This window comes from Camelus bactrianus, chromosome 12, assembly GCF_048773025.1.
Source record: "Camelus bactrianus isolate YW-2024 breed Bactrian camel chromosome 12, ASM4877302v1, whole genome shotgun sequence".
In the NCBI taxonomy this organism is placed as follows: domain Eukaryota; kingdom Metazoa; phylum Chordata; class Mammalia; order Artiodactyla; family Camelidae; genus Camelus; species Camelus bactrianus.
Window position 1 is genome coordinate 6974021 of NC_133550.1, and position 22325 is coordinate 6996345.

Below are 22325 nucleotides of genomic sequence, written 5' to 3' on the forward strand. Positions count from 1 at the left end.
GGGATCCTCACTTCTTCCCTCCAGGGACACACTTAATGAATCAGCCCATTGGCCACCTGCGACCTGAGCCCCATCCCCGAATGCCCCGCCCCCACCCCAGTCTCTCCAACACCATCCCCCCCCCCACCCAGCCAGAGCTCAGCCGGTCAAGGAGCCCGGAGAAAATTTCCCTTCTCTTTCATTCTTATTATCTCCATTAGCTGGCTCCAAGGAGCCTGAGGAGAGGAAAGGGAGGCAGGCAGAGGGTCTAAGTACAAGCCAGTGAAAAGATGGGGGAACAGGAACTCATCCACACTGACCAAATCTTTGCCAAATCTCCTGTTTTATTAGTGGGCAAACAGGCTGAGGGTGGGAGGAAGCTAAGTTTGGAGGAAGGACTTGGAAACGTTTGGCAGAAGCAATGTCCTCTTCAGGGGATCTTCAATCTGTGAGCCCCTTCCCCATCAGAGGAGTTTGACACGAGATCCTCCCACAAAGGTGGGGGGTGCCTGTCCAGCAGGAAGAAACTGCTGCGCCTCCTCACTGCACAGTCACCTCCAGGCAACGGCTCCCCTTCTTCTTGCAGCTCAGCTTACGTTTCCCACCACCCCCAGGGCCCTGGATGACCTTGACAGCCACACTGCTCTCCTTGAACCTCACTGAGAACCTGGAGCGGGACAGACAGAAAGGCAAAGCTAGTGCCCTCTTCCCCTCACCCCTTCTGTAGTTTCACGGTGGCTTCCCCTCCCCTCCTTGAGGCAAGTACGTTCCCCCACCAGCCCCCTATGTCAGAAGACTCAAGGCCCCAGAGAACTGGGGTGGCCCTGCCCTGACATTGTTCACTTCACTTTCTGCCTGCCCACATTTCCCCGGTCACAATGACCAACAGCTTGGTCCTCTGCCCCAGGCCATCCCTCACCCCCGGCTCGTGGCCTTACTCTTCAGTCACGGTGACTGGAAGCTGCCTCTGTGTGGCATCCAGCACAGCCCGGTACATCTTGGTAAGCAGTTCAACCACATGCTCACTGACCAGCAGGAAGTCCCCCTTGGAGCCCACTGATGATAACTTAGGGAGGGGAAAAATAGCAGGAGTGGATTCATTTTCTCTCCATCAGAGGCCCAGAGGGAGAGGTCTGGTCTCCACTCAGCCCCAGCCCCGTCATGCCCGCCGCCTTCTCCAGTCTGAGGCCCTGCCCCCACCCAGCTCTGATACCTCACTCAGATGCAAGCTAAAAAGCCCATCCTTGAAGCTGGTGACAGACACCCTGGCCACGCTATCCAGCGCAATGACAGTCTTGGGCTGGGAATTCTTGGTGTCTGTGATAATCACATGCCCCTTGGTCAGGAGGAGAATTCGAGAGGAAGTCTAGGGACAGAACAGGGAAGGGGAGGAAAGGTGGGGGTTAGTCCCCACCCTTCCAGCTACCTGGCCGAGGCTCTGGATCAGGCCTCGGGGAGGAGATGGGATGTAGGCCTTCACCTTGCCGTTGCCACGGTTGACCTTCATCACAGTCTCTGCCACCAGAACAGGCCCTTCCTCTCCACCCTTCAGCTGCTGTAGCTTAGGCTTTCTTTGCAGCCCAATGTAGTCACCGTAGAACGGAATAGGGACACTGAGGGCACACAGGAGGTAAGCAGTTGAGACAAGGGCTTGCACCTCCCTCTCTGAGTCCCCATCTCAGGCCTCCTGTGCCCTTCCCCCACCCTCCACCATATCCTGTCTCAGTGGTTCTCAGAACATGGTCTAGGACCAACACCAGCATCGCCTGAGACCTTGTTAGAAAGGAAAATTCTTAGGCCCCACCCCAGACCTGCTGAATCAGAAACTCTGAGGGTGTGCAGCAATCTGGCTGTTATCCAGCTGGCCAGGTGATGCTGATCACACTAAATGTAAGAGCCACTGCTCTAACCCACCGAGGGAAGCCTCTCTTCGGTCTGATGAAACTGCACAGGGTCAGGGAGGCCCTCACCTCTGGGGGTATGAAGCCTTCTTGCCCTTGAACAGCTCGCTGGCACAGAGCTTCTCCCTCAGGGTCTCTACCTGCTTTGGGGACAGCCGATCCCGGAACTTCTTGCACTGTGAGGAGATGAGGAAGAAGCTAAGGTCATGGAGGAAGAGGACAGGGCTGGGGAAGGAGATGGGGAGACCACCAACATGTGGAAGGAGAGGGGCAGAAACTAGAGAAGAAAAGAGACAAAGAGACAAGGACATGAGACTTCAGAGAGGGCAGGGACTGGAGGGGCACTGGGGAGGGGGAGGGGGACTAAGGGAAGCTGGAGGGCCGGATGGGATGGAAACAGTCAAATACAAGCCCCATGAGGGCTGTGTGCCCAGCACGCAGCACAAGGCCTAGCCCCAGACAGGTGCTCAAAAGTATTTCCTAAACAGAAAGAACACCATGCAAAGTGAAATGAGCCAGACACAAAAGGACAAACGTGATATGATTTCACTTATATGAGGTACCTAGAATAGTCAAATTCATAGAGACAGAAAGTAGATTATAGGTTCTGGGGACAGGGGAACAGGGAGTTATTGCTTGATGTGTACAGAGTTTCAGTTTGGGGTGATGGAAAAAAAGCATGGAGATGGATGGTGGTGATGGTTGCACAACAGTGTGAGCGTGCTTACTGTCTCTGAACTGTAAACTTACAAGTGGTTAAAATGGTAAATTTTATGTTACCACAATTAAAAAAAAATTTAAGTGGAAGAGGGAGGCAGAAGAGGAAAATCAGAGGGAGGAGGGAAAAAAAAGACAAATGAGCAAGGAAGAGGCTGGGGGCCGGGAGAGGCTGCCCGTGCCCCGCTCACCTTCCATCGGTAGAAGAGCTTCTGGAGCTCGTGGTTGGCCGTGCTGAAGTACTTGTAAGGGGCAGCTGGCCATGTTTTGTCCAAGATACTGGTAGACGGCAAATTGTCCTTCAGCCGCAGTAGGAATTTCTGGGCCTGGATTGGGGGCAGGGGATCAGGAGTGGGATGATAAGAAAGACTTCCTGTCAGGCAAGCTCGCTCCCAGTCCCACCACTTCCAGGAGGAAGGCCTCCCACAGGGAGAAGCAAAAGGTGAGCTGAGGAGACAGAAGGGGGTCGCCTCCTGATCTTTCAGTGTGAACGCAGGCTTGAGGCTGGGCAGTAAGAGTGTGAAATGGGAGACAGAAGAGACAGGATTCCTTCCAGGTAGATACCTTCTACCAGGGTAGGGAGGTGGGAGGGGCCAAGATGAAAACTGGCTTCCATGTTTCACTCCTATAGCTTCCTTTCCCCTCAGCTCAGAATTGCCTGCAGATGGCAGCCCCACTGTCTGTGTTAGCGAGCGGTCAATCAAGCCCAACACCTCAGCCTGGCATGCGAGGTCCCCTGCTTAGGGCACCCTCTGCGTCACCCTGGCACACCAACCAGACGGCGCCTTGCCCTGCCCCCCGCCCAGCCTCATCGCTCTGTGCCTCAGCTCATGCGCTCTCGGCTCCACCCTGCCAACCCCGGTTCCACCTATTTTGAGATGCAGCTCAAAGTCCTCCCAGATTCCCTGTGCCAGGGGTGTCTCTCCTTTATTAGAAGCCCCACAGCAGGTTGTCTATACTTCTGTTTTTGTGCTACTGTTATTTGCATGGAAATCTTCTCCCTCTTCTGAACAGTGAGTCCTTGGGAGTCAGGATCCCAGGTCCTGAATTTTTTCACCATTCAACAACGTTCCTGAGTGTGCCTGGCACTGTCCCAGGTACAGAGACACAGTGGTGAACAGAGTAAACAAAGTCTTTATTTTCATTAGTTTACATTCTACTAGGGGTGAAGAATGAGAGCGCCCACAAGGAAATAAACAGAGTGTAATCTCAGATAATTATATACGCTATGATGCAAAAGAGCAGGCCTGAGACAGGAACGAGTGGTAGCATATTTCAGACACAGAAAGCAAGCCAGTGTGACTGGACTAAAGTGTCCAAGAGGATATAAGATTAGAGAGTTGGGTGGACAGATCATGAAGGGCCTTGTAGGCTGTGGTAAGGACATTTGGTATGGCTTTTATTTGGAGTGAAATGGAACATCATTTGAGGATTTTAGTGGAAGAGTGAGATAAAGTGACTTGTGATTTTTTAATTGTAATATTTTTAATTTTTAAAATTTAGTACAATTTACTTTCTTATTTTGGAATATTTGTTATTTGTGTAAAAGTTGAAAAAACATTACAACGAACATCTGTCTACCATATACTTCTCACCTAAACACACCAAACGATCATGTTAACATCTTGCCCTTTGTGCTCTCTCTCAACACACACGCACATATACAAATGCATATAAATATATAAATACACACTATACATACATTTGTACGAATCTTGGCCACCACGTCATCCTGAAGTAGGCTACAGTTATCATGACATTTTCCCCTAAAACTTAAGTGTGTATTACCCAAGAGCCAGGACATTCTCCTACACAATCACAATTCCATCACCACACCCAAGAAAATTAGCATTAATAGATATACTCATCCAACAGCAGTGTATAGGCAAATCTCTGCTAACGTCCTTTATAAACTTCTAAAAGTCCTCTTTAGCTTTGTTTTTATTTCTCCTGATCCTGGATCCAATCACGTTTCACACATGGCCTCTGTTTCATCTCCCTCAGTCTAGAACAAGGACTCTTTAAGTCTTTATAACCCGGGGAGCACCTAGCACCCTGTTTATTTATGGGACAGAATTATCGGAAGTATAGAAAATGATTTGAACACTTCCACATTTGGGGAATTTTTATGACAACTTTTTACTGAGACATTAGTTTAAAAAAACTAAACTAGAAAAAGGCAGAGCACACAGCGCACTGCGGTGACTCTCCAGGAACTGTCCGAGCTCTTTGCATCTTCCCCTACAAAGGCCCAGTGGGCGTGGTCTAGTCCCCCTGGGGTCCCTAGTCCTTGGCCTGGTTTGATTTAATTCAATAAACATCTCCCAGAATCCCCCATGTTCCAACTGATGCGGAGCTTCTGAGGGTTTTCTTTTTTGTTTGTTTTTTTTCTAGATCTAGAAAGTTATACTTTTCTCTGTGCAGCCCTCCTGCCCCTAGGGCTACCCAGAGCCGTGGATGCCTTGGTTGCCCAGGCCTCTGTAGTGTGTGTAGGTGGTGGGACAGGGTGGAGGTGGGTTTCATAGGCAGTGGTTAAAATTCAAGGCAAATCGTTTGTATCCCAGCTCTACCACTTATCGGCTGTGGGACACCTACAAGTTATTCAGCCTCTCTGGGCCTTAGTTTTTACCAATAAAATAAGGGCCTACCTCAACAGGGTTGTTGAAAACATTAGAGTTAATGCTTGTAAAGAGCTTAGCACATAGCAAGTGTTCAAAAATAGTAGGTGTTAGCATTTGTTATAGGCAAGGCAATGGCAAACTAGGGACTAGTCAGAACCCTGGGGCAATTAATGCCCAGTGGGCCCCTGCATGCAGACTTCCAGAGTGCATATGATTTATAAACCCAATGGCTCCTAGGGTGACATTTAGCAATTGCCTGATAATATACAGGTGAAAGAAAAGGTGGAAGAGAGGTCACTCAGGAGATAAGAGCGGAGTCAGATTATGGGTCTCAGGTATGCAGCAAGAGAGCACACGCTCTGGGAAGGCAGGCAGAACGCTGGAGCCTGCCTGAGGAGAGCTCAGGCAACAGAAGTCTAGGAAGATGGAGCTTCCCTGGGGAGGGGGAGGAGGACACAGCGAAGGCTCACGGAAGCAGTGAAGAGGCCCAGAGCCCCCATTCCTCCACTCGCCTCTCTGACAGCAGAGAGGAGCTCCAGCAAATGTGTCTCGTGTCTTTATGAGCATAGTTTGTCAGAGTCCAAACAACTGCTAGGAATCTGATCAGTCCAGGTCAGTTCTAATTCACCCCAGCCCTCTGTCCAGGCTCTCCCACCCTTCCTCCTTCTCTGTGGTCTTTCCCAGGTCCTCACCGGAAGTGCTGCTCTCTACTGTCTGGGTTCCTGGTGACACTCCCCAGAAGCGCCGCTGCTATCAGATACACGTCTCTAGGAATCACCCCCTCTGCCCCTGTTTTCCTCTCACTGGTAATTGTTTGAATGTCCAGGCCTGGTCCTGGCCTCTTCCTGCCCACACTGACCTGAGTTCTCCAGAATTAAGATCCTTCCTGAGATTCAATTGCAGCCTGGCTGCTATAGTTTCAGAAGAGCTAGAAGGAAGATTCGATTCCTCCAGCTTCAGGCCCTAACCCTAAAATGGACCTTGGGAGGTTGGGTTAGTTAACCCTGTGTGTGTCCTCACTCTGCTCTTCAATGAGGCTCAGCCTTTTCAACTATAGTTAACCACCCAGAACCAGTGTCTCCACTGCCCTATTCACCACGGGCTAGTCGGTGGGTGTGCTGGGACCTTTTCCAGACACAAGGGTGCCTGCAGGGTCCACTCATGCCAAACAAAACGTGCTCTGATTCTGCCCCTGGGTCCTGATGTACTGCATCCTGCTCCCTGCAGGTTGCTGCCCCATCCCCTCTTCTCCTAGGACTTAAGAACCTGCAGACAGAGGAGGTTCTTGGGGAAAAGCTCCGAGTCACCTCTTCTTGAACCCCACATACCTCCTCTTCCAAACCTGTCCCTCCCTCCTCAGCGCCCCACTCCCACCCTCAACCCCTACCACTTACTATGCTCCTGTAGATGAAATTTGCCAAGGTGAGAGCAGCCCCTGACCGGAAGTATTTTCTGTAATTCTTGCGGGCCTGGCAGGAACATACAAGAAAGGAGCCAAAGTAAAGATAGACAGTTATCTGGAAGCGAGAAGACAAACCTAGAAGAAGTTCTACTATTTGTCAACCACACAAAGAATAGATTAAGATAAAGAGCTGAGGTTAAAGCTGGAGGGAGCGGGTAAAGTCAGACAAGCTGGCAACGAGGAAGACAGCTAAAGCAGAAGGCAGAGCTCTGCTGCCAAAGCAGAGACACAGCCAGGTGTATGTTCAGATCTCTCCAACATACATCCACTCCCAGACACGCACGGAGCAGACCCAGAAACACACCCAGACACAGACGAACCTTCACACAGAGGTGTGTCCTAGGTGCGGGCAGAACTCACTCTCTGCTGCGGTCCCCTCCAACCCCCAGCAGCTGGATCAGGAGGACCCATGTGGGGGAAGGACCCACGTGTGGGGAGGAAGCCCCTCTCCCCTTCCCCATTACCTTCCACCCTCTCACAAAAGCCTGGATCAACAATGCTGAGGCCTTCATCTTCTCATAGCGCTTCCTTTGCTGCAGAACACAATGGGCCTGTTAGAAAGCCTCCCGCTCCTGAACCACCTCTCCCACTTCCCACTCTCCTATTAGAGTGAGGCAGGTGGGACTTTGGGGGCAACTGGTACCATATTGCCCCGAAACCAGGAGGAAATGAGGATCTGGCTCTTGCGCATCAGCTGGTAGTGGATGCGGCAGCGCCAGCCCCGGTACATCTTCTGTATGAGCGTGGCCAGCTGCTGGAGTCGGAGGCGCCTCTGCTCTTCCAGGTAGAAAAGCTGTGGAGAGGTGGAAGGAGGGACGGAGAGGCTGGCCTGGGGGAACCCTACAGCACCAAAAGCTTCCCAACCAGTGTTTTATTTGATCATTCCTTTGTCCTCTTACTTTATTCCTTTATTCATTCATTTATCTAATAAGCATCTACTAATCTCTAACTTTTTAGCAGGAACTGTACTATGACTTGGAAACTCAGACACCCTGACCCTCAAGGAGTCCTGCTTCAGGCAGAGGCACACAGACGAGCAATGCAAGCACACCCAACTTCAGGGATCCGGGCAGGCTAGGAACCCAAGGACTCAGTCCCCAGGGATAAAGTCCCAGCAGAGAGGACTTCCTCATCCACTAGCCACTCCAGGTCACAGAAGCTCCCCTCCCCGCCGCCTCTCACTCAGGCGGGCTCTCCAACTCTTCCACCCTCCAGTCCCACCAAACATAAGGGCACTCTCCAACTCACAGCCTTGGGGCTTCTGATGAAGATCTTCGTCTTCCCAAAGGCCCGCTCCTCTGAGGACATGCTCAGGTCCCCCAGGACCTTCTCGACCCCCTCCCTACAGGAGCAGGTGGGGAAAGCTGCCGAGGGGCATCCCAGGGGAGGGTCCCCTTCCACCTCTCCCCTACCCCCTTTCACCCTGGGAGGAGAGTTCAGGGCTCAAACAGACTTAGGAGCCTCCGAAAAGTAAACATTCAATTCACCTCCCCAAGCATCCATTCACCGAGCTTCAGTGACGTGCAAGGCAATGCCTGGTCTCTTCCCCGACAGAGTCTCCCTGCACTGCCCCGCTCTGCTCCCCAGTCTCCCACTGAATCTTACCGCTCTCCACCATTCCAGCGAGGCCACGTGCTCCGGCTCAGCAGTCGGTACCTTTCCAGGAAGGCCCCGTAGGCCTGGCGGTAGGCGTAGCCTGCCCGTCGCACTCGCACATTCTCCAGCAGCCCTAGGTACCGAGCCTGGACGGCCACCAGCTCCGAGGAGAACTGAGCTCGCCGCTGATGCTCGTTGGGCTTTATACACCTGGCGGGAGGCGGGGCAAAGTCCCGGCTGCAGGAGCTTCACCCTTGCCTGTGTCGCCCAACCTGGTCTCGACACCCTGTTCTGCACACATTCCCCTTAGCTGAAAATCTTCAGAGGAAGCGGACACACCAGCCCTCCCAGTTTCACTCAGTACAGCATGGGTCCTACCTGACCATGACGCTCTCCCTGCTATAGGACTCTCAGCTCCTCAGCTGGCTCTGTTTCCCATGTGGAAAGGGCCTCTGGCACCCTTATTCCAGACACCGCCCCACGTGGACATGTTCTACAGTGCATGGACCCCGCACATGTCATCACTTATACAGCACGTTCCCCGGTGGGCCCAGCGTGTCACCTGATGTAGTTGGGGTTCTTGGAGTACAGGTTCTTCATTAGAATGGCCACAGAACTCTTGAACTGGGCCCCAGCAGTTGGAGGGCGTTTGAGAGATGCCTGCTTGGGGTCACCCTCAGGAAACAAGGACCGAAGGAGGGGGTGCCGGGCCTTCCACACGGCCTGGGACAAGTCCCGGAACAGCAGGTCGTTGTTCTTGTCGATGAAGCTGTTCACGTTGTAGGTCACCTGTAGAGAAATAGTACTTGGTCTGGGAGCCCTGACCTTGTCCAGTATTTGACCCTCCCAGTCTCCCTGTGAAGTATTCCAGCTCTCATCTACCCCCAGCTCCTCTCCCCTTGTCTTCAGCCCGGGCCCGGGCCCTAGCCTTGACCCTCCAGCCCTGTCGTATCACCTTGCCGGCGTAGTGGCAGATGCGGAAGCAGCGGAGGCCCATGCTGTGGTCATACTGGCGCTGGGCGTTCTGGGTGACTTTGCTCTCATAGTGCTCATGCTTGGAGAAGAGCTGGTTCAGCTTCGCTAGGAAGGTGGAGTCACTGACCACCCCAGGCCGCAGGCACTCCTCGTCCAGCATGGCCAGGATGCCTCGCTGATTCTGGCCAGGGGAACAAGATGAGCCCAGCCTGGACCTGGTCCTCCAGGACGTCCACATCCTCACTGCCACCCCTCTGCCCCCACTGCATCCTTCGCCCTCTTTACCATCGTTATCAAGTGGGGTGGGAGGGAGGGAGACAGGTGAAGAAAGTGCAGGCAGTCTGGAAGGGCAGGTCCCCGAGATAAGAGAGTGATAACTCACATGCTCAATGAGGTCACAGATAATGCCATTATCAAAGTAGTCCACCTTCGTCCACGGTATGCCCTGGGAGGGAGACGCGACAACTTACATGGAGCAGGCCTGCAGGCAGCAGAGCTCCTGCCGACTGAAGGGCCAGACCGCTCAGGCTCAGGCCATTCCCAGGTGTGGTGGGGGAAAACAAGCCTTTCTCTCCCTCCGCCCCCGCAGGTCTGTAGGGAATGCGAAATGGAATTAAGTAAAATTGCCCCCCCCACTTCATCCCCCAAATAACTTCCCCAACTGGTTAAATGAACGACGATGTCCTTACAATCCCATGTAGCTGAAGAAAGGCATCTTTACGACTGATACAGAAAGGTCTCTTGTTAACTGATGGAAGCAAGCTGTACGACAGAGTGTGTTCACTGCTACTGGAATAAATTTTGTGGGAAAATATATTTACAGATTGGCTTGACTACACATAAAAGACCTCTGGAAGGAGGCCGACCTCAGTTGCCTCCAGATGGGAAGGAGAACTAGGAGGCTGGGGCGGGGTGGGACGGAGACCTTTCTGTATACACCTTTTTAAGCCTTTTGAATCTTGAAGCATGGAATGTATTATCTATTTGATAATTTAAATTTTTAAAATAAAAACATACAAAACAACTGGAAAAACTTTTCCACACATTGTGATCACACTGCCTGAAATTCTGCCACAGTCATTTCCAGAGAGTGCACAGGGAACGTCCCTGGTAGGCTTTTGTATGAGTAAGGCCTCAGCCATTCACACTTCGGAGGGAATCAGCTCAATCAGAGAGCTCTTCTAGCACTTGGCCAGAGAAAACAGGAGTGTTCGCTGACCAGGGGAAGGAGTGCGCAAATTCTGAGCCATGGGGCACTTCTGGGTGCTACAAGGAGGGGTGGCAGCATTAGCCTGGGCCCAGAGGAGACAGAGGATTCGGAGATGTCAGAGAAGGGCACAGAAAGGGCTGCAGTAGGGTGCCAAGCCCAGGAGAAATGTCCCTTCTAAATTTGGCTAAATCTGCCCTAGGCCAAGCACAGCTGTCACTTCACTCTTGTCAGGACTCTCCCAGACCCGCACCCGCCCCTGACACCCTTCCATCAATCTGCCCCCTTCCTCGCCTGGCCTGGAGTGGGAGGATGGGGACCTGGCGATGGAGAGCAGAAAAATAGGGCTTCTCGACGATACTGTGAAGTCCAGCTGTGCAAAGGAAATTTTTTGTTCTTGGTGTTCCCCCCTGGGGACAACTGAGAGGCAACTGTGATGCAGGAGGAAGACCTGGCACGCGCCTGGAAGCCATCTGAGAGACGGGAAGCAGGGGAGGCTCCGCTCACCTCTCTCTTATACTCCTCTTGCTCCTCTTTCAGCGTCAGCTCTATGAACACCTGCTGAAGCTTCTCATTGCAGTAGTTGATCACAAACTGCTCAAAGCTGTTATCCTGGGGGGAAAGGGTACACAGGTCAGAGAGAAGCCAGCTCAGCCCAAGACCCTCCCTCGCCCTCAGCCCGGCCTCCCCTCTCTGAGCCTGTCACCCCTGACCCTCGGGACGCAGGGTGCCAAGGCCGCTGAAGCTCTCTCACCTCCAATATTTCAAAGCCGTAGATATCTAGGACCCCCATGACCTTCTTCTTCTCCCCAGTGTCCACCTAAAGAGGAGGAAAAGATAAATCTGAGGACCAGCCCTCTGCACGCCAGGCCAGGCCCTTCTGGGATGGATGTGAGTGGCTTCAGACAGAACTCAGGAGAGCGTGACCAGGCTGGCAAGGAATTGGCATGATTTTCTCCTTCCTCCTCTGTAAATATGCTGAAGGACGAAAAGGGAGGAAAGGGCGAAAAGGAAGATGCAAATAGTTCCCAGGACTGTGCTCCCTTGGTACAAAGTAGAAAGACAGAAGATCTTCTCAGGAAAATAACCATTCCTTATATTTGTAGAGTGTTTTACAAAAAATATTGTGTTCTAATTGCTTTACTCCTTATCATAGCCCTATAAGGTATGATCATTCCCATTTTATAGATGAAAAAAAATCAGATTCCAAAAGGGCTAAACACTTACCCAAATCTAGGTTCAAATCCCGTTTTGCCCTGCTGTCTTCCAGTAATAGCTTCTAAATTGATGGCATTTTCCGATACATAATTTTTTTTAAATAGCTCCATTTTGATCTAACTTACATGCCACAAAATTTACCCTTTAAAGGTATACAATTCAATTGTGGGTTTTTTAGTATATTCAAAAGGTGTACAACCATCACCACTACTTAATTCCAGAGCATTTTCATCATCCCAGAATGAAATCTTGTACCTATCCCCATGAGCAGCCACTCCCCATTCCCCTCTCCTAACCACTGACCTGCTTCCCATGCCTATGGATTTGCCTGTTCTGAACATTTCATACAAATGGAATCCTACAAAATGTGACCTTTTGTGTCTGGCTTCTTTTATACAACGTTTCCAAGGTTCATCCATGTTGCGCGCGTATCAGTACTTCATTCCTTTCTGTGGCCATATTATTTCCCGTTGAATGGATAGACGACATTTTGTTTATCCATTTATCAGCAGATGAACATTTGGGTTGTTTCCACTTTTTGGCTATTATGAATAATGCTTCTAAGAATGTTCGTGCACAGGTTTTTATGTGGGCATCTCTTTCTAATTCTCTTGGCTATATACCCAGGAGTGGACCTGTTGGGTTATATGGTAACCTCGTACATAGTTTTATCTGGTCCTCACTAAAGCATGTGAAACAGGTAGGCATTAGTGCCTAATTTTCAAATCGGGAAACTGAGGCTCAGAATCTTTGTGAAACTGAAAGGCCAGACAGCTGGTAAGTAGGGGATCCAGACAGTTGTAATAAAAAACTAGAGATGTTTCCAAAAACAACACAAGATCCTCCTTACTGTGTTCACATCTCAGAATCCGAGGTATGGGGCCGGTGGCCAGGACAAGAAAGGCGGGGCCGGCAGGAGGGATGAAGGAGGAGGGCAGTCTCTCACCTTGATACTCTCGTTGATCCGAGTCACTATCCAGTTGAAAAGGCGGCTGTAGATGTTCTTAGCCAGAGCATCACGAGCGTACTGGGCCTGCAGGGCAGAGGCGGCTGGTTAGCGAGGCAGCCGCGGAGCACGCTCAGAAATCACCCCCCTCCCACAGGGCCCCTTACCTGGATGACGCTCAGTGCAGTGACCACCTTTTCTTTGGCTGTCTCCATGGTCCTTGAGCACAAAGCTCTCTCTAATTCTACTGAATTCAAACCCACCAATTCCCCAATCTCCTGAACACCTGGAGTGATGAGGAAACACAACACGGCCTAAGGGAGGGCTTTCTCCTAGGGGAAGGACAGAGGGAGGGAGGGAGGGCTGATAAGTGTTCCTGGGTCTTGTTGGGGAAGTCCTTGCAGCCAATTCAGGACATGGCCCGGGAGAAATCTGGGGAGGAGGAGGAGAGAAGGGAGCTCTTGACTTATGGCGTGCATTATCAACTTTAATATGAGAATCTCCTGAAATAGGGGTAATTGTTTCCATTTTTGCAAAGAATTCACTAAGACTCAGAAAGGTCCTAGAATCCAGGTCTAGCAAATGTCAAAACTTCATCTCAGTATGCCTCAGAGGGAGTTCCAAATGGGGAAGAACTCATGAACGAGCAGAGGGGGACTGAATCAGAGTGAAGTCGACTACACTGGAGCTGGTGGAAGAACAGAAATCGTAGCAGGAGATTCGGGGAGCAGGCTGGGAGCTGGCTGGGCGCAGACCTCTGCCGTCACGGATGCCGCTTGCTGGTACCCCATTGGCCTGGAACTCATCTGCCAGTTCCACGTTCCCCAGCTTCAGCACCATGGCCGTCACCTCTAGCACCTGCCGGAACTCCTCCTCGGAGAACCCAATCACGATCATCGCACTCTTGGGGAGAGAAAAGAAGTCCGAAGCTGAACTGTGGTGCCAGTCCAATGCCTTCCTTCTCAGAGCCAGAGCCTGGACTCTGGGCACGGCCTCAGGGCCCAGCCTGGGCACCCACCTGGAGGGCCTTGAAGTTAGAGGCGTCATCCATGCCATCTACCCTGGGCGCTTCCCGGTTCAGGTAGGTATAGCCACTCGAGTCCCGCTCAAGCTTCAAGGCCTCTGAGAGGGCCAGAGTGAGGGAAGAGGGTTAGTACACAGATGCTCTCAAGTCCTCCAGCCTAGACCCTCACAGCCCTTGCCCTAGGTTGGCTCGTTCATTTATTCAAAGGAGCCATTTTTGTTTTAAGTTCTGCCCCCGCCTCTTTTGTTTGGGACCTCTAATACCTAGGATGACAGACCACATCTTAAAGTGGTGTTTAAGGTTTGGGTGCTCATAATGGTTGAGATTTTCCTCAACTTTTATGAACGAAAAGCCTCATTCTACTCTTCTCCCCACCTTCAGGGTTCTAAACGATAAAAACAAATAAGCGAGCCCTCTGTCCTCCTCAGGTCTCGTGGCTCTGGAAGGACGAAGGTGAGGAAGGAAGGTGAGCACGCATCCCCCCCCACCCCAGCCTCAGCCCCTCACCCTCGGCCCAGGGTGGCGCATTCATTGCTCATCCACAGAGAACAGACACAGTGGCAGGTGCTACAGTCCCCAACCCTGACCCTCTTCTGGAAAGTCTTCTCTGGCGCTGTGGGGCTGAGCCCAGTGGCTTTCTTACGCTCTCCTATGGAGCATCTCTACCCCAGACCACATCACACGGGCTAGCCTTTGTTTTTTTCTGTCCCTCCTACAAATGAACAACTTGTGTTTCTCATCTTTGCATTCTGTGTGCCTGGCTGGCATGCAGGAACTTTTTTCTTTTTAAGAAATGAATCGAGGGAATGGTCAAAGCTGCTACCCTGAGATGGGAAGGAGTGGGTTAATCATGGAGCTTGAGGGATGTCAGTTATCTGTTATTCAAATGACCTGAGAATCAGGGCCTGTCCCTTAAACTCCAGTTTGATGGCAGCTTCCCCTGAGGCATAAATTTTGAAACAAGAGCCTGCTAAAGAGGGGTTTCTGGATGGAGAATGATTCCAAAAGGCCCTGGGATGATGACACCAGGGAGGCTCCACCCAGACTCAATATAAGCCAGTGGGTGACAGAATCAGCCAGAGCAAGACATTAGTGTTTATGACTCAGACAGATTGAATGCAAGCAAGATTATCAAGCCAGGAGGGAGGATGAGACCTGCGGGAACTCTTGAACCTTAGAGATCTCCAAGAGGGAAAGAAGATAGGCAAAAGTCCAACAAAAAATAACCGGAAACCAAAGGGACCACAGGTTCTTGGGTCCAGACACCCACAATGCCCACAGCTAGAGCCAGGGTTGGAAGGGGAAACTCTGGCAAGGCCTTAAGTTCCATCAGATCCTGCAGTATTGCCCACACAGAGCCACCTCAGGCCCATCCAGCCTCCAGGCTGGGATGGTGTCTTCCCCAGGACAAGGCAAGGCACTCCACGCCATCTGCTCCTATAGCCAACTGCACGGGTCTACTGGCACTGATCACACCGTGTTGTGATGTTGCTGTCCACGTATCTGCCATCCCCAGAAGACTATAAATTCTTCAAGGACAAAGTCCATGTCTTAGTCATATCTGTATCCTTAGAAGCTAGCACAACATTCAATCACAGTAGGTGCTCAAGAGATGTTTGATGAATGAGCAAGTGGAACCTCCACAGAACCGTCTAAGAGCAAATCAGGGACAAGGTCCTGGGTGAGGCAAACATAGCCCCAGGACAACGTCAACTAGAGCTCACTGAAACTTCTTGAAAACTCATAATACCCTGCCTGATTTCCTGCTGAGCTATCCAATAAAGTCCCTTGAATTGAAGATAGGGAAGGATGGAAGATGGAAATAAGTGTTCTATCTTTGAAGCCAGCTTGGGAAAAGAACCCAGGCAGGACAGAGGAATAAGAGCAAGGAAGAGGCAAGAAGGCTTATTCCTAGCAATAAAACCTCAGAAAAGGAAGAGAACACAGAGGTCAAGGGATCTGTTGCTAACAATGGGCGGATGAGGTTCAGGGTGAGGACTGAGGGAAGAGGGCTGCAGGGATCCAGGGGGCCCGGGGTTCCGGGGGTTTCACGGAGGCTGGGATGCTCTGCCAGGGTCGGGGGTAGGCACCTACTCAGTAGCTGAGCATCCGCTCCAGCCAGGAGCTGATAGAAGATGTGGAAGTTCCTTTCTCCTTCAAGCTGCTTCACCACTCGGGATTTCTCCAGCAGATCTGGCAGAGATTTCAAAAATAACGTTCTGAGGACCTGCGGGACAGCGCAGCTTCCCCCTAATCCTGCCTCGTCCCCGGTGTGTGCAGTGGTTGGGAAGGCTGGCAGCCTCACGTTCCTCCCGCCTACAGCAGCAGATGAGCAGAAAGGGGCGCCGTGGGGCAGATGGGAGAGGAGGTGAGTGGGATGGGGAGGCACGTACAGTTTGTGATGTCACCACCGAGGGGGGATCCCTTGAAGTCAAACTCAATATCCATGTATTTGCCCTTCAGAGACCAGAGAGAGAGACTTTGCTTCCTCCTCGCCTCATCACCCTGTTCAGGGGGGATCTGTACCACACTCCTCCCCCCCACGCCCCCGCCCTCTCCTCCCAGGCCTGGAGACGTCCACTCACGAATCTAGAGGAGTTGTTGTTGCGAATGGTCTTGGCATTGCCAAAAGCTGCAGAGACGAGGGGAGGGGAAGTGAGGTGGCTGAGGGGCGAAGAGGGACTCCAGGCAAGGGGAAGGGGGAAGGTCCTCCGGTCCTCATGCCAATCTCCGATTTTTCAGGCTGAACGAGAACAGCGGTTTGGGGAACACGGGCAGGAGGGTGGGGTGGGGGTGTTGGGGGCAGAGCCTGGACTTCTTACCCTCCAGCACTGGGTTTGACTGAAGCAGTTGCTCCTTCACGGAGTTCACCTGCTCCCCTTTCCCACAGACGGCCGCCACATAAGACATCACTAGCTTACTAGCCTCTGCAAGAGAAACCCTCACGTGGATCCCCACCAAGCCCTTAACCGCCCTCACTCCGGCACCTCACACCACTCGGAGTCAGAAAAACTGGGAAGGAACTTCAGGAGGTGGGCTGAGGGCAGGACTGGGCCTGGCTTGGAAAGAGACCAGGGGGTAGTGCCAGCGGCGCCTCACCCGTCTTCCCGGCTCCACTTTCGCCCGTGATGAGGATACACTGGTCTCGGTCCTGGTCCCTCAGTGACTGGTACGCCACGTTTGCCAGTGCATAGCTTTCGGGGAGGAAGTGGGTGATGGCTACTGCGGGGCCAGTCCGGACACCACTTTTCACCGGGCCCCGAGCCCCAAGATTCATTCACCCTCCCCACTTGGACCAGACCCAGGCAAGCGACAGGCCTAGGAAGGGGCCTCCAGAGGACCAAGGGAAAAAGGGAAGCTGGAGAACCTTCTTCATGAGAAAAGAGAGAGGAAATTAGGGTGTCTCATCATAGCAAGCTGGGGCCTGTCACCTGCCCTTAGCCCCGCAACTCACATATGGGGCTTCAGCTCGTAGAAGGTATAGTCCTGGTACTTGGCAATGAACTCCGGGCCATAGATGGACAGCTCCTGGTAGGGATTCACTGAGACCAACACGTTCCCAATGTAGGTCTGGAGCCAGGGAAGGAGACGAAGGGAGTGAGCAAGGGTGGGGGCTGGGTGAGGCACGTGAACTCCCTGGCCACACACCCACAGTCAGGGGCACCCCTATGCACTCACGTAAATCTCCTTGTTTTCATAGCGCAGTTGGAGGTTCTTGAGCAGAGACTCCTCCTCCAGGGGTTCCAGGAGTACAAGGTCCTCCACCCCAATGGAACTTTCCAGGAAAGCCATGTCCATAGGAGCTACTGATCCTGGAATTAGTTTGTTGATGTCTGCTCAGCTTTAGGAGTAACTGTTGGCAGGGAGGAAGGCAGAAGGATCTAAGAGAGCCTTTATCTCCCCCAAGTCTGGGCCCTATAGACAACCTCCAGCCTGGGAGAGGCCTCCAGACCAGCCCAGGCTAACTGCGGGAGGCTGCAGAAACTCCACCGCGGGCAGGCGGGGGAGTCCTCTGCTCCCTGATTAGGGTTGGTGGGGGTGGAGCATGGGTGGGACAGGACCGCCTGCTTCCGACCACCAGGGTAGAGAAGGCACCCAGCAGGCAGTGACTAGGGAGCATTCTTGTGCTTGCAGGAGAGGGGGCTGGGGGAGGAGAGCGAAAGTAAGCTTCATGCCACAGCCAGGCACCGAAAGCTCCCTCCTCCTGCACTGAGGCCTGGCTGGGGTCCAGACTCCCTGACTACTTGTCCCCAGTTCTCCTTCTCAACTCCCAACCTCTCACTGCCCGTTTCAGTCACCTAATCCAGCATACCCATTTCAAAAGTTCTTCCAAAGTCTTTCCTCCTTTCTCGTTGTTACAGTGAGATTCATTTTTGAACAGGGACTGGACAAGGTGATGAGTTAGAGGACAGAGGCGGGCGTTCCTCCATAGAATGTTGGAATACCCCCAAAGAAAATGAAAATGAGGTTTGTTTCCCCAACAAGCGAGTAGCTGTCAGGACCTCTGGATGTGTCTACACTTCTGTCCCTATTTCTCTATTTCCAGCTTTTACACCCATGCCTATAACCTTCTGGCAAGGACTTTGCCCCAGGGGGACACACCCAGCGTTTCAGTGGCTGGTGGGAATGGGCGAGGAGGAGCAGAATTAGGGGGGCAGGGAACACTGCGGGGCTCAGCCCCCACGCAGCAGGCACGTGACAGGTGCTCCCTGAGGAGGAAGCCCAGCCCTCCTCGGCTCCCCTGTGGGACTGAGCAGGCAGGGTCACCTGGTGTAGGACAGAACTGTTAGTACAATGGTCAGTGCCACTCCCTAGCAGGAATAGAAGAGCCACATCCTCCTCTCCTGCGCAGAACCTGAGTGGGGGAAGGGAGGGAAGCAGAAGAGAAAGCGGAGCAAGGGCGCACAGGCTTCCTTCTCCCTTCACTCTGCCTTCTCCAAGCTCCAGGAGACGAGAGCCCTCGTCACTTCCTGTAAGCGCACAGCTGAGGGAGCAGTAAGAGCACTAATAGCAGTCTCCTGCAAACCACAGAAGCCACAGGAGTAGCTGCTGCGGGCAGGCAGGCTCTCAACACTTCACACGCACTAGTTAATTTCACGCTCACACTGTCCCCATGAAGTAGGTACTATTATCATCCCACATCTTCCAGATTTTAAACAAACAAACAAAGTTATTTTTAAATAATTTGACAGGAAAGGGTGAGAAGCAGAAGCAGGGGGCTTGGAGAAGGCATCTTCTTTGGATTTAGACTTGAGGGGAATGGGATTGGCTGGAGGTGGGGAAGGGGAGAAAAAACAGCCCCCACCTGGGGCACCAAAAACTGTGAAAAGAGGAGCAGAGGCGGGTCAAGGCAGGACTCACCCAACACTGGAACTAGGGTGTAACTTCAGTGTCCCTTGGAGAACGGTGGATGAAATCCAAATTTGACAGGAAGGCAGCATAAGGAGTCCCAGGCCCCAAGGGTGAGAGGTGTCCTTGTTAACAGGAGCTGTCCATGGTGTTGGGGAAGAGAGGGAAGAGACTGCCCTCCTCTTGCCAGTGTCCAGGCTTCTGACCTTCCTCTGTGCTGCCTCCTCCAGCCAGGGCTCCCTGTACCAGTCAAGCCAGGAGAGGCCAGAGACGGCTGCTCAGCACAAAGTCCGAGGCTGTTCCCGCTGAGGGTGTGGCTCACTTAACCCTTCAAAGGCCTGAAGCCCCAAAAGGGAGATGCTCAGTTACATGAGAAAGCTCCCTCTAGGTAGGAAAGTGCATCTGGCTGGACTTAGCCAAGGGGTTCAAGAAGAGCTCTTGCTCCATTGCCCCCAAAATTTGGAAATGAGAGTAGAAGGAGCAGACTTTATAGCCAAGGAAAAGCTTCTTCAAGAAGTCAGGAACTTTGCCAAGGAGGAAGGTAGGCTGGGGTGTCTTTCAAGCAAAGAAATAGTACCTCCCTCAAACCTACCCTTCTTATCTTTTTGGGATTCAGAGGGTGTTAATGACATTTCTTGGGAGAACTAAGTGGACAAAACCCTGAAATTTCCATTTCCCTCCCTCCATGAATCAGACCCCATCATACAGATCCCGAGACTAAAGTTAGTGGTAACACCTGACATTTGTTTCATTCATTTTCATAGAACTCCCACCTGTACCATCTCCCTGGATCACACCACCCCGTGAGGTAGGCAGTGCAGAATCACTCCATTAAAAAGGAAAATTAGAAGCAAGCACTGAGGTTCAGAGTGGTGACACAACGAGCCCATAGTTCCACAGACAGTACGTGACAGAACCAAAAACAAAATGCAGCTCCCTGCTCCTAAGTCAGCCCAAGGTTCCAGCCCACGTCCTAGTATCTCCCAGGTTAATCCTTCTGTGCTAGAAAACTGAGTAAGACCCTAGGCTGCTGTTTCCTGAGCACTAGCCCAGCTAGAAATGGTTGCCTCTGATAGATAAGAAGCTTATGAAATTCTGTTTTCCAGGGGACCCCCTCAACCACGCAGGGAAATTCCTAAAGAGCAGGCTCCCTCTTCCCAGCATCCTCCCTCCAAGGTATGCACAAAGAGCAAATCAGGTCATTACAAACACTTAGCTGAAGGCAGACTTGATTGTCCAACTCCCAGCCACGGCTGCTTGGTTCAAGGTCCAAACTCTATTGCTCTCGCAGAAGCACTCTGCATAAGCCTGGCCCATCAGCAGTTCCATTACCAACCTGCCCTTACATAATTTATTGATCTACTATATGTATTTGAAGGGCGGAAGGGCAAGGAAAAGATGGGGGGAAGCTGAGTGGAAGTGCCATCAGCATACAATCCCACGTACAGGAAGAGCAGCACCACAGCGGCAGAGGCAGAAAGGACTGAAGACCCCTTACTTTGCAGTGGAGGGAACAGACCCGGAGTGAGAAACCACTTTCTCAGGATCACACCACTGCAGACCTGGCAGAGCTGGGACCAGCACCCAGGTCTCCTGTTTTCCAGGCCAGGAATCTGCAGCTGCCTACAACTGGGGTTGTATCTGTGTCCACTCGTTCTCATTTACTGAGTGCCTCCTGTGTGCTCACATGAGAGAAGTGACTCTAAAATGGGACGGTGACCTCAAGCTTAGGAACAGTGGCATGAACATCACAGCTGGGGGCCGAGTGTCCTGGTTTGTCTGAGACTGGAGATGGGTTCTCTGGACGTGGGAATTGGAGTGCTGAAACTAGGAAAGTTCCGGGCAAACTGGGATGAACGGAACACTCTAAATTAACAAGATATAAAATATACATCCAGCTCAGCTGGGATTTCAAGACCTGTCAAGAGCGTTCCCAGGCTTGGGGGGAGGCACAGGGGACGCGGGATGTGATCTCCTGCTTCCCAGGCAACACAGAAGCAGCTGGAGCTCACTGGTCTCCCTCCAGCCTGAGGGCCCTTCCTTCTCCCATTAAGATTTCTAGTCTGTGTAATGGGCACGAGGGAAATCTTTGGGGGTGATGGAAATGTTCTGTGTTGTGACTGTGGTGGTGATTTCACAACTGTCTCTGTCAAAACTCAGCAAAATTTAAAACTGGTGAATTTTACTGTATTGTATAATTTAAAAATTATACTACAATAAATCTGGTGAAGAACTCGAAGCTGCAGCAGCAGCAGCAGCAATTCTAAACCTTTTAGTGCTAATTTCTGCGAGTTGGGAGGGCTGCAATCTGCCCTCGCACTCATTGGTCCAATACACTCATTAGTCCTCCCAGGACTTTCTATTCACTTTTAAAAAGATGTTTCACAATAAAAACTCGGAAGTTTTCAGGTACAGTGGAGAAGATATTTGGTGGTAGATCTTTCTGACTCTCACAAATTATCTGGTGTCAATCAGTAGCAACACTGATCAAGCCCAGCTGACCCTTGAACAACATGGGTTTGAACTCCCTGGTCCATCTATATTCAGATGTTTCAAAAAATACATACCGCTGCTACACGACCTGGGGGTGGCTGAATCTGCAGGTGCAGAACTGCACCTACAGGGGGGCTCCAACTGTAAAGTTACAGGCAGATCTACTGCATGGAGGGTCAGCACCACTAACCCTCCCCACCCCGGCATTGTTTGAAGAGTCAGCTGTACTTATTACGTGCCAGGCAACAAATTTAATACTATTCAAAGTGAAGTCCATGGACCAGCAGCATCTGACTCACCTGGGAGCTTATGAGAAATGCAGAACTTGGCCCCAACCCAGACTTCCTAAATCAGAAATCTGCATTTTAACAAGCACCCCAGATGATGCCCTGCATGTTAAAGTTTGAGAAGAAATGCTTTACACACCTTACCTTTTTTTATCCTCACCAAAACTCTATGATGTTGCAAATCTGGCGATTGTGCTTTAAGTTTTTATTAATTCAACCATGGATGATCACCTAATGCCTCTTATTTACCTAGCTTGGTCATAGAAGGGAGAGAAGAAAGATGTCATTAGTGAGCGTTAATCTACATAAATTTACATATGATCCACATCCTGTTTTCTTCCTATTTCACCAAATGTCTTTGAAAAATGGACAATGGATTTCCAAGTAGTCTAAATAACCGAGAAGCGAGGAGACAGGTACAGAATTAATGCAAGTGCTATGTCAGAGTCCCAGAGCAAAGAAAATAGCCAAAACATAAAAAGGTTCCAAACTCCCTACTGCAAAAGCTGGGCCCAGGCATAACTGAAGTTTTTATTCCATGGCCCCTAAC

At 51.5% G+C, this 22325-nt stretch overlaps 1 protein-coding gene across 2 annotated transcripts; it reads right to left on the reverse strand.

The window, feature by feature from the left end:
* Positions 1–303: 303 nt before the first annotated feature.
* MYO1A (myosin IA) lies at positions 304–19262 on the reverse strand. Of its 2 annotated transcripts, none has more exons than XM_074374573.1 (28): positions 19008–19262; positions 17325–17458; positions 17101–17216; positions 16746–16840; positions 16469–16573; positions 16232–16278; positions 16040–16103; positions 15741–15839; positions 13641–13744; positions 13378–13525; positions 12790–12908; positions 12623–12709; positions 11213–11278; positions 10966–11070; positions 9634–9696; positions 9232–9432; positions 8839–9065; positions 8286–8486; positions 7929–8022; positions 7324–7473; positions 7145–7213; positions 6613–6687; positions 2789–2923; positions 1950–2056; positions 1460–1592; positions 1193–1345; positions 918–1045; positions 304–646 (listed from the first exon to the last, which is right to left on the reverse strand). In XM_074374573.1, the coding sequence occupies exons 2-28, from the start codon at positions 17442–17444 to the stop codon at positions 520–522; spliced, it is 3138 nt and encodes a 1045-aa protein (XP_074230674.1). In that variant the 5' UTR covers positions 17445–17458; positions 19008–19262; the 3' UTR covers positions 304–519. The 2 variants fall into 2 exon arrangements, with proteins under 2 accessions (XP_074230674.1, XP_010944583.2); XM_010946281.3 differs by having other exon boundaries at positions 17325–17499.
* Positions 19263–22325: the final 3063 nt, after the last annotated feature.